This window comes from Astatotilapia calliptera, chromosome 6, assembly GCF_900246225.1.
Source record: "Astatotilapia calliptera chromosome 6, fAstCal1.2, whole genome shotgun sequence".
NCBI lineage: Eukaryota > Metazoa > Chordata > Actinopteri > Cichliformes > Cichlidae > Astatotilapia > Astatotilapia calliptera.
In genome coordinates, this window is record NC_039307.1 from 22,695,181 (window position 1) to 22,707,256 (window position 12,076).

At 36.9% G+C, this 12,076-nt stretch overlaps 1 protein-coding gene across 1 annotated transcript; it reads right to left on the reverse strand.

Moving 5' to 3' along the window:
• Positions 1-925: 925 nt before the first annotated feature.
• LOC113023300 (solute carrier family 22 member 7-like) lies at positions 926-5,984 on the reverse strand. The gene is made up of 10 exons (XM_026169324.1): positions 5,604-5,984; positions 5,256-5,359; positions 3,291-3,445; positions 2,970-3,138; positions 2,755-2,878; positions 2,526-2,635; positions 1,835-2,049; positions 1,543-1,651; positions 1,250-1,456; positions 926-1,036 (listed from the first exon to the last, which is right to left on the reverse strand). The coding sequence occupies exons 1-10, from the start codon at positions 5,982-5,984 to the stop codon at positions 1,006-1,008; spliced, it is 1,605 nt and encodes a 534-aa protein (XP_026025109.1). The 3' UTR covers positions 926-1,005.
• Positions 5,985-12,076: the final 6,092 nt, after the last annotated feature.

Consider the following 12,076-nt stretch of genomic DNA (forward strand, 5'->3'; position numbering starts at 1 on the left):
TTGTTCACATCAACTTATATACTGTTTGTGTATTGAGCTGGATATTGCGATAGCTGCACGACTTCCAAAACACACATGACCTGAAAAATGGCCTAATATTAGAATATATTTAGACAACCAGTAAAGCTAAACAGAAGCAAAAACAAAACAAAAATATAATAATAATAATAATAATAATAATAATAACAACAACAACAACAACAACAACAACAACAATAATAATAATAATAATAATAGAAAACTAAAAATAATAGTTCTTAATTTCATCAAAGGTGCTTGAAAGGATCATATAACTAGATGGATAAACATGCTGCAGAACATGAACATCCCAGTCACCAGGAACAACCTGCCTCGAGTCCATCTTCAACCTATTTTGTCAGTAAGATGGTCAAAAACTGCTGCTCCAACCATGACCCCAATGAAGACAATGGTAGCTGTGTTTTTCTGTTAGTTTTTGTCTTATCACAAACCAGATCCCACTATGAAGGGAGGATGGCCGAAAGAAGAACTTTAGCTGATTTAGGACTGGTATTCATTTCCTGCTTTTTAAATGGAAATATTGAATCTCACCTCTGTAGCCAGAGTAGATTTGAAGGTGGTGGAAAACAATAACTTGTGTGCACCTAACAGGCCAAACATTTACTTTATACTGAGGATGGTAGGATGGAAATTTCCTAATTTAAAAAAAAAAGCATGCATGGAAAGTGGAAGTCAATAAAGCATGGAAGTAAATAAACTCAATAAAGTAAAGTAAGCATCACCATCGATTCACTATCAATACCAGCCTATCTTTTCATTTGCTAATGAAATGTGTTGTATACAGTGAAACATGACAAGACTAGTGAATGACAAGTGAATAATAGTGGTGTTAACATTACGTTTATTGACACTTGTTGAGCATTTCAACAATGATGATCTTTGAAGTTGTAACATGGTAACTTTACTATTTAAAAATCAGTTAAGATCCAATCATTATAAGTCTTATTATTGATGACTGTGTTTTTCTTATTGAATCTCCTTCCTTGGTGACTGTCTCCTGCAATATAAATAAGACTTCAGTTAGTCATTTGACCTTACATGCAGACATCAGGACATAGAATGTAATGTGTATTTTGGACTTTGATAAACAGTAAACTGCAGTTTACTGGATTATTGTTTCGTGGGGAGTTTCTGTGAATGGTTAATCTTTTAGCTTTAGTTTGGATACTGAATTGCATGCTGTGATGCTTTAACACTCTCTTCTCTTTACCTTGGTTTCTCAATATCTTCGATGAACTCTGGCAGTCGGGTGTTTAATGTTTCGGGCAGAAGTGAAGCAACTAAACCAGTTCCAACTGCCACTGCACAGTAAGTGGCTGCAGGGAGGAGATGCCACAGATCTTCCAATAGTACAATGAGTGGAGAAATGGACACGCCAAGTCGTGCAAGAAATGAGGTGTAGCCTAAGCCATTTTGTCTAAAAAGATCAAACCACTGAGGTTAATATAAACCTTTCAAATGAATAATCAAAGCAAGGCAGAAGAACGTTTTTTGTGGACTAACCGTACGACCGTAGGGTAAAGCTCAGTTGTGTAAAGATACATGATAGTGAACGAGGCCTCTGACATAGATTTTCCAAGAACTGCCACAACAGTACGAACAGTCCATTTATCTAAGGAGAACAGGAGAGAGAAAATTTTCAGGTGAGAGAACACATCCACCCAAGACCAATGCTCTATCTTTTAATTTCTAAAGATTGATCCTGCTTACCACCGGAAATGAACGCATACATTCATATCAACTCTCGGTGGCAGAAATAAACCGCTAAATGTACGAGAAATGAAAGAGAAATGACCTTTTGGAACAAAGATGTTGATGAAGAGACAGAGACCAGTTAATAGCATGGAACCCATCTGGCCATGCTTTCTCCCAACTTTCTCCAGGAAGTAATAGACGCCAATCTTCATGGGCATTTCAATGGATGCAAATATGAACTGTGTTAGGTATGGGTTCAGTCCAAATCCTGTGATATTCAGAGTTATTCCATAGTATGTAAATGCAACGCCAAACCTAGAAAAGAGGGAGAAGAAAAACTTAAACTTAGGCTGATAAATAAAGGGGTAAATACAAATTTCCTCAAAGAAACCCCAAACATGATTGCAACTCTCATTTAAATATTTTTTTAAAATATTTTTTACACTGTATGCTAGAACAAAATCAAAAGCTGTGTAAATTTCCCAGTGTCAAAAATGATAGCTATAAAAATAACAATTGCTTTATTTCCGTAAGATAGCTCAAAGGCTTTAACATCTTTGTCCCAAGTACAATTTGCCCCATTTGTCTATTTAATAATCCACCCATAACTGTCACTTAAGATAGCAAAAATACACACACAAACACACACACAGAGAAAAGTCAGTTAACTCTTTTTAAAGTGCGTTTGGTAGAAAATGCACACATATGATGAATATCTGGAAGAAATCAATTTGCCTTGTCCCAAAAAGCTGAACTATCTCCTAACTCCAAACCATTATACCGAAACTTACCATAGCATTCCTGAGTATATAGCAAGTTTTCTAATATTTGGGGTTCTGAAAAGATCTACAAAAGTGTACTTCTTAGCGCCATGTTCAGTTTCTGCACATTCCAGTAATGTCTGTGAGAAAGTCAGGGAAACATAATGTGAATGTTCATTTACAAAGCCCCCTTTTTGTCTTATTTTACAGTAAGACTGTCGGCTAATAAAAAAAACCCCAAAAACATTTTGAGATGTACCGCTGGTGTGATGGTGGACATGCACTTGGATCTGTTGTTCATCTTGGCACATTTCATTATGTAATGATGAGCAGCATCTGTCTTTCCTTTGGCTACAAGCCACCTAGCAGACTCTGGAAGCCACCTAAATCAACAAACATGGTGAGTTTAGCATCTGATCAAAATCCAATGAGATTAAGGATACTTTGCAAAGTCGGCAAATAAAACTTAAATACCTCCAAGCAATGATAGACAGAATCAGGGGGGAGGTAACTGCTAGAATCAGCTTCCTCCACTCGTTTACAAAATATGCAGTGCCAACCAGGATCCAGTTCCCAATTGTCCAATCCAGGCTTATGATCACACCAGAAAAAGTCCTGTGTTCAATGCTAAACCATTCAACATCTGCAGAAACATTAGCACAAGTATATAAAAAAAAAATTTATAAAAAAAATTGTGCAAATTCTTGAAAGAGAAACAGAATATGCCTGTAAACATGAACCAGGCTATAATGTCTCAGTCATAGGTTAGCACAGCTTTAACAATATCCTGCTTACTCAAAACAATGGCCATGATGCTTATTCCTGCGAGTGACATGCCCGTAAAAAATCTCAAGATGACAAACATTACATACGAGGTGGAGAATGCACTCAGCACTGCAAATATCAAGGATGCCAGATAAGACACGAGCAGAAGAGGACGTCGCCCAAACCTGGTCATGGACAGAAAAAGCATGAAGTAATGACTGTGCTCACAGCTGTGGGGTAAACCTCTCACATGTATATATTTTAGTGCTGTCAGTGTTAATCTCGTTAAAATGATGTTAGCGCCATAACCGCATTAACGCAGCAAATCTCCTTTAGCGAGTTAGCACGGATCGCCCCGTGCGTGGGGCAGCACGGCGCCGTTAACGCTGACAGCACTAATATATTTATAATTCGCAAGACGGTTTAATTTTGCAACACTTCAACATCTCTCTTATTGATCTTATTGTTATTTTTTTTTCAGTTATATACATATATGTCTGTATCCAAGTTGGCATTGGTAATGGTACTGGTAGAGATTGAAACAAGTCAGACCTGGAAAATAAAAATAAAATAATACATTTCTGGTCATTTTGTCGAATATACTAGTACATTAAAAAAACTGGAATATTATGGAATATAATTTCATTTAAAGCAGTAAAATTTTTGAATTAAATCAACCATGTTCTATATCCATTACAGGTGATGTGAAATATTTCAAGTCTTCCTCTTTTCTTTATTTTTTTTGTTATGTGTGATATTATCAGTGTTGGGAAGGTTACTTTAAAAATGTATTCCACTACAGATTACAGAATACATGCCCCAAAATGTATTTTGTAAGGTATTCCGTTACGTTATTCAATGAGAGTAATGTATTCTGAATACTTTGGATTACTTAATATATTATCATGCTTTTTACAACTACACTAATGTACTATTGCTGTGTGATTTATTGCTTTTACTGAAGGTTATTCGTCATAGCAATGCCAACTAGATTTTTAAATCTTAATATAAAATGAGTAACAGGGTTGATATTAGGTAAGGCTGCACTTTTTTCAGTGATCCCATATAGAAAACTATCCGGCGCGTATATAAAACAGGTCTGCAGTGTTGGGGAGTAACGGAATACATTTACCGCAGTTACATATTTAAAATACAAAATACGAGTAACTGTATTCCGTTACAGTTACCGTTTAAAAAGGTGGTATTCAGAATACAGTTACTTTGTTGAAATAAAGGGATTACACGGCGGTACTTTCCTGTTTCATATGTTAGGCTATGCTCTCTCTATTTTTGGTAATTCCACGCCGGTGTAAACCCAAACAAAACACGCATTAAGAGGCTCAAATGCCTGTGTCTCAATCTCACATCTCATAATGACGTGAAGAAATATTTTTTAAAATGATTTAATATGAAGGCAATAGGCAGAGTCTTACAGGCATCGCCCTAAAGAATGTAGCCTCCTGGGCAGCTAGTCCGTGCTGCAGGGAGAATGGACTGCCGTACCCGTTATGTGTCTGTGAGCAAGGGAAGGAGAAAAAGGAGAGTGGAAAAGTACGAGTTGTCATCGAGCAGAAACGGGAGATGGAAGCATGTAAATATAATAAGATAAGATAAGATAACCTTTATTAGTCCCACACGTGGGAAACTTGTTAATAATAACCCCTGCAGCCAAGAAGAGTGCCTGACGAGCCCAGTTGTAAGTACGCTATTAAGACGACTGTACACCGTGTTCGTGTTTTCCTCTGAAACAACAAGTTCCGCTGGAGCCTTTCAACGCCTCTCTCTGTCTCTGCTAGCAAAGTTGACCCAGACAACGAAGTAAAGCTAGTTTTCGGCTACGAGCCCGACACGGATGTATTAGCCAGAGGTCCCTTTACGGTTTTACACCTCTACGGTGCCTTAATCATCAAAATTATCGCAAAAAATGATTTAAAATATTTCACAATGTAGCGTGTATATGAGAAGAACTAGTATTTTTGACCATTTAACCCTTACCTGTCACTGAGAAACCCAAAAACTGGGGCTCCAACCATAACACCAATAAAGAAAATGGTTGCAGTTGCCTTGTTCATACCTTTTCTGCTGCACACGAGATCCCACTGCAAATAATCGTTAAAATATTACAATATGTGATTTTACAGTTGCGTCTTCTGGAAAATAAACAATAATTAAATGAATGATGCCTGGGGAAATTACATTTAGCTAGTTGGATTATTTTCTGTAGATAATAAAATGGATAGAAAATTATATCCTTAATGTTAGCAAAAGAAAATTTGTTCTTTAAAAAAAAATCCAAATGACTGTGTAAAATGTCTCTGTTCAACATAACTAATTCTCACTTACCTCTGTTGCCAAAGTAGACTTGAAAGTGCTTTTGTCATATACCCATCCATTTTGACACTGAACAGTAAATGAGCCTTTGCTGCTGTTTGAACCTAACAGATATTCATATTGGGGCTCTGAAAACATCTGACAGGAGCTTGGAGTCCCATCCCGCTCTGCTGGAATACCAACGGCTAATTTCTGATCTAAAGTTAAATTTCCAAAGACAGCTCCAGTATCCAAAGCATCGATGTTGCAGTGATGCGAAGGAACAGCTGCCATGAAATTATTCAGCAGAAAGTGACATGGCAAAGTAATTCGAGACAGGATCTGAATCAAGACTAGAGCAATTTGGAATTTTCCAAATCCATTAATTTCTGCAAGAATGCTGTCAAATTTCATTTTGCTGTGCTTCCTGTATCTCCGGGAGGACAAATGCTCTAAAAGTCAAGTGAAGTAGAGTATCACTCACTATAAAAGACACATTCACCAGCACAATGTTAATAATTAAAATGAATACCAAAAACATGTATTAATAATGTAACTTAACTGTACCCAGTACGATACAGTTACTCAGTCAAACACTGGCTTTGCTTTGATCAGTTGTAAGGCTGATATGTTTATTCAAATGCTATAATAGTCAGGATTTATAATTGAAAATTAGCACTCACAGTAGAGAAAGCAAGAATGTGAGCTAAAATTGATCTCAGTTCTCAAGAAAGCACTCTTATCCCACAATGCAGCTGCAGTGCAATATGCAAAGGAATCAGATGGTTTTGTAATGTTTTATTTTACAATGGTAGTAAGTTCTAAGATATCAGCTCTGGCAGGGCTTAAATTTTATAACAAACACATCACACCCACAGGCAACTTAATATTTTAGCACCATATTATGTACACAGCCCAAAGAAATATACAGTCACACAGGATTTCTTCATGTAGCAACTGCACCAAGATAAAACCAGCCACAAAAATGAGATCAACTATAGGAAGATTAAACCGATCTGCTACAATCTGCACAATAAAAACTTGGATGAGAACATAACAAATAAAAACATCTCTGAAAATTTGGCAGCCAAAAGCAAGAGCTCCCTTTACAGCAGAACCAACCTAATTACAACATTTTTCAATACAACAGCTGAAGACCATTGCCACACACCTGCTGCTGATCAGCCTTGTCGGGGGAGCTATTTAAGGAAGACACGGCATGGGAGTCAGGGGAACGCATGGGGATTGTTTGTGTGAATATTTACTGCACTGTAAATAAATGCACTGTTCACCACATGGAGTCCAGCATTTAGGTCCTCCTTTCCCCACATCCCCACGGTCTGCCAGCGCTAACTGTGACACCAAGTGACACATAAGACTTCAGTGTTTGTGTTTTAATGGAGACAAGAAACAAAGAGTATGCTGAGTAGCACAAAAATGAACCATAAGTGAGTGTGACGCATTTCTAGGAAAACATTTTTTTTCCTCTACATACCACCGAAGTGGATTTTAAAAGAGGGTTCAATAAAATTATTGTATTAACTGCTTAGAAATTACTGACAGTTTTATATTCTGTAAAGAATTTTCAGTATCCAAGTAATTTATATTACAGTAGTTTGTCCAATTTGTTTGATCCTCCCAAAATGGGGACTACATATAAAAATGTCGGTAACCCCTTTTCATGCTGCCCCATATTTTTTTAATTATTATTATTATTTTTTTTAGAAAGAAGAGGCTTTCTCCTGGCAACCCTTCAAAAACATTTAACATGATAACTTCACAGGGCTGCATAGCTTTGTGTTAAAACTCTTTTTTCCCCACCTGACAGTATAAATGGAGAAACTGTCACATGACTGTATAAATAAACAAAAAATAAGCACAAAAAAGATACTGTGATACCTGACTTGCTTTCCAACAGAGTTTAAGATCTTAATATGTTTTTTTACTTCTAATAATAAACACTGTTTTCTTAAAGATTAACCGAGTGATGCGTTATCCCTTTTTACTTTACTTCAGCAAACCACACTTTCAAAACTAGATTGAATTCCATTTACGGTCATCCCCTCAAAGAGAACAGCAGTCTTACATAACCGGTTTACCATTCTGCTGAGATTATTATTATATTAACCCTAATTAAAGGTACATTATGATGAGCAAATCACCATAAATGTATAGGTATTTTAAAACACTATGTAGTATATATCTGCTCGAATCTGAATATAAGAGTCTGTTACTATTATTGCAGTTAGTTTCTTTCAAGTGGTGAATTATTTTAATTATATAATTAATCAAAACCAAACACAGATACTAAATTCAAAGCTTGTTTCAAATGAATCTAAAAATATTTTGAAGCTTCTCAATTGACATGTTCATTATGTCACCTCACTGCCCCTGCATCAACTGAACTGTGTAGGTGGCACATGGGGATGGGTTAGGAACACCTCTTCTTCTCCCTCTTTAAATACAGCTGCATACATGAATGCCCAAGGCTACATATGAGCAGTTAGTGGGATAACACTCAGGATCATTTTTTTTAACAGACAGGATGTGAAGATGCCTGTGCTGGATATCAAGTGCAGAGATGTATAATGTAAGTACCTGATGTTTGGAAAATTATTTTCTTTTAGGGTCTCTTACAGATGTTTAACTCTTTCTGATTTGATTTCATTAATTTCATTTTTAGCTTTGACTTTAATTAACATCTCTATTGATAACAATACAAAAAGTGTAATTTATTATCATGTCATGAAGTGTTTTACCCTTTGCTTGAATTTCTGTGCTTTTCTGCACCAGAAACTGCTCGAGAAACCTGGTTTCCTAAATTCAGTGGCATGAGTTTAAAATATATATGTGACTTAATAAATATATATTTTCACGTTGATTTTGATTTTTGTGGGTTCTGTGGGTTTGTTCTGCCATGAGGCCACTGAAATGCGCAATAAAACTTTGTGTGCAGAGACTGCTGAAAATGTGTCCACATGTTTCTTATGGTTGAGCTTAAACGGTCTAATTATGTAAGAACATGGAAACATCTAATCCGCTAGAGCTCAGTTCTCATTTGGGTTGCCCTTCAGAACAAGAGTTCACTCCTTTGTCAAGGATGCTGACTCTCTGTTTCCATGGCAATAAGTCAACAGACTGAGGTTACTGCCATACTTGGAAAAAGAAACCCCTGCTGCAGCACAGTCAGATTTGCTGGTGGTAGAGTGGAACCAAGGGTGAAGATAAGCCGGTGGCATGCGACAGTGTTTGTACAAAACGTGGCTAGTGTGCAAGAGGTCTTTCAGTTTTAGTAATCCCACAGCTGCATATGTGGTCAGAGGATTACATCCACTCATTATGAGCATGAATGTTGTAATAATTTGGGGCTTTTAATGATTTCTTTGAATTGTTCTAGCTCGATATTTGACCAGTCGTATTTGCAGAGCCAGCTTTCAATCATGGACAAGAAAGGGAGTTTAAAGTGGGAAAGCCATTGCAGACCCTAATGTTATAGCTTTATCATTCCAAGGCTCCAGTTTTCATGTAAGTTGATTTAAGGTGAAGTTGAAGAAATTGCAAGTATTTATTCTTCATTGTTTCATCCACTTTATGCAATGCACCATTACCACAGGCAGCAAAACAGTCCCAGAGCTTGATGATACCACCACCATGCCTGAAAGCTCGTACAGTGTTCTTAGGTTTGAAAGCCTCACCTTTACTCCTCCAATTATTCCTCCTGTCAGTGTGAACAAATAGCTCAATCTTTGTCTCATTGGATCATAAAGCTTTTATCCAGAAGGCCTCTGGCTCATCCAGGTTGGTCTGCTAAAATAAATCTCAGTTGAGATTGAAGGTGTTGATTTTGGGACAGGTTGTGTTTCTTGGTTGGCACACTCTCAGTCCATGGCGATGTAAAACATGTGAACAGTGACACTGGTGTTCCAGCAGTTTCCAGTTCATGGCACACTTGAGTCTTGATTGTTGCTAGGTTTTTCCTGAACATCCGAATCAATTCCCTCTCATCTGATGGTGACAGTTAGGGTCCTCTTAGAGAAGCTGGGAAAGTGTAGACACATCTGAATAATTGGTACTAATGTACAACTGTTTGAAGTAGCTAAAATCCCTTCTTAGACCTTCACTGAATTCCTGCTTGCAGCTTTTATGCTGGCAAAGAGAAACTACAAGTTGTCATCAATCTTGATGACTGCTGAGAATTTAGGAGGCCATGGTCATGTCAAGGTTAAAAGCAGATTTAAATGAGTATATGTTTATATTTGAGCCTGTATGAATTGGAGAAAAAACAAAATAAATTCAAGCTTGTGCACCCAATTTTGTGTTTTTTAAATAATTACTTTAAACTTACAAAGTAAGTAAGTTTAAAGTTTAAGTAAGTTTAAAGCAATGATTAGTGTATGTGTACTGTATCTGAGAACTAAACTAAACTCTGATAGAACCAATTGTGGATGGATGGATGGTGCAGTTCCATCCAGCTGTCTGTCCATTTTCTGCTGAGTCATGGAGGCGGCTGTTTAAACAGAGATACCCAGACCTCCCTTCTCCAGAGTCACCTCCCTTAGCTCATCGAGTCGGTCACAGAGGTGTTCCCAAGCCATTTGAGAAACATAATTTCCAGCATGTTTTGGGGCCTCCTCCAGAATTTCCATTTGTACTTACTAGCAACCACAAGCAATAAAATGTTATAGTAAACAGAAGAAACGATAAAGGTCCCCCCTAACACGTACAAATGCCCAAGAAAAAGTAATAATTAATGACAGTAGTGAATCATCAATTTTCAGCTTGTATTGTCTTTATAGCAGAGGGTGTACCTAAAATATGTCTAAAGCAATTCAAAGCTAATCAACTGAAAAATCAAAAGATATGATCTTTGTCACATCACTGTAAAAATGAGCTAAAGTTTAAACACTGTATACAAACACAATTCAAACACAGCTGCGGGTTAATGTCATTGTCATTATCATATCAGGTAATAGACTTACCTGGCCTCTTAGCCAGCTCCAAAAGACTTTGAGTCGGACATTTAATATCTTTTGATACTGATGTTTTTTTTAGTTATGACTTGATCATTTCTACACAGCTGCTATCAAACCAAAATATACATTTATTTAAAATCAAAAGTGTAGAGTAGTATTTGAAAAACAAACAAGCAAAGAACCCACAAAACCAAAAAAGATGAAAGAGTTAATTCTTTTTGGAGACTATATAATTTTTTCTCTGGTGTCATCCTCGGGTCATTATGGTAATATTAACTGACTGATGTAAGATTTACTGACCTTATCCTCCTGGGAGAACCTTCTCTTGTACTAAGCAAGACATTTATCTCCTCTAACACCATATTTTAATAGAGGCAAAAACTCTGGTTTTCCCAGTCCACTTAAATGTACGTAAACAAAGTGGTACTCTATAGAAAGAGCGTGTTTCCAAGACCTATTAGGAGGTGTATGTGTTTGGTTGCTTTTTAGAAAATATGGCTTCAACAAAACATGTCTTTGGTTTTCATATAAACTCTTCCTGTGTATAAGAGAAAGTTGGGTTCCTTATAGTGACATATATGGTAACGAGATTATTATAGATGAACCTGGGTGTTTTTTGTTTGTTTGTTTGTTTTAGATGAACACTCCACTTACTGTATGCATAGTGTACAGCGTGGGACTACACAGTGTGAAGTTTCTACAGCTCGTACTGACTTTAATTTGGATGTTGAGTCACAGTGTTAGAGTGCCACCTCTTGGTGAATGTCAGGAAATGTTTTAATTTACAATAAAAGATTTATATTGTCAGTAAAAAACTATTTTTAGTGCTCCCTCCTGCTCTACAAACAGCTCTCCCCCTGTCTGAGCCCTGCTCTGACTGTCTTTTACAGCTGTTTTGAAAAGGACAGATTTTTCTTCATAGTCATTTTCTCAGTTGTGATATAACAACTGATTACCAAAAAACAAGCTAAGAAACAAACAAAAAAAGCATGTGACAAAATAAACAATGTCTTTGAAGGAAGGGAAGGAGGACTGGTGTCTTGGATTTAGTTCTTACATGGAGAGGCTGACAGAGATTTCGGTTGTTGTGACAGATGACGGCAGCGGAGGGAAAAGAAATCTCTGTATAAACACAAGTTCGGAAAACAGCCACCAATTGTTTTGCTTATGCTCTTGGATGTGAATGCTGTTTCCCTCATGATAATACATACCATTCCATTTACAGCAATGGCAGCCCTGTTGAAACTGCCAAAGCAGAGCTGCACTTCCTATTGGGGATAGGAATAATTTAGGAAATAACATGGTAACCACTAATGTCACAAAGGTCACTGAATGCTAAAAATCTCTTGAGCTGAACAGAAAACATGAATTGTAGCCAAGGGTGGACCTTCAGGGGCATGCTATATAGTTATATGTGTGCTGAAATAGTTTGTTATATTGAGATATATATACCTAAAGGGAAAAGATTAATTAGCCTTAAGTTGTTTGTCCTTGTCTTAATGAAGGTATTGCTGGTGAAACCCGGGATATTGT

Bases quoted from the DNA above. Each gene is read 5' to 3' on its own strand.
- LOC113023300 (XM_026169324.1), bottom strand. From the start codon at position 5,984: ATGAAATTTGACAGCATTCTTGCAGAAATTAATGGATTTGGAAAATTC. The intron at 2,050-2,525 runs GTAAGTTTCGGT...CCTCTTTTCTAG, and splicing joins ATATACTCAGGAATGCTATG to GTTTGGCGTTGCATTTACAT. The intron at 1,652-1,834 runs GTCATTTCTCTT...TGTTCTCCTTAG, and splicing joins CAACATCTTTGTTCCAAAAG to ATAAATGGACTGTTCGTACT.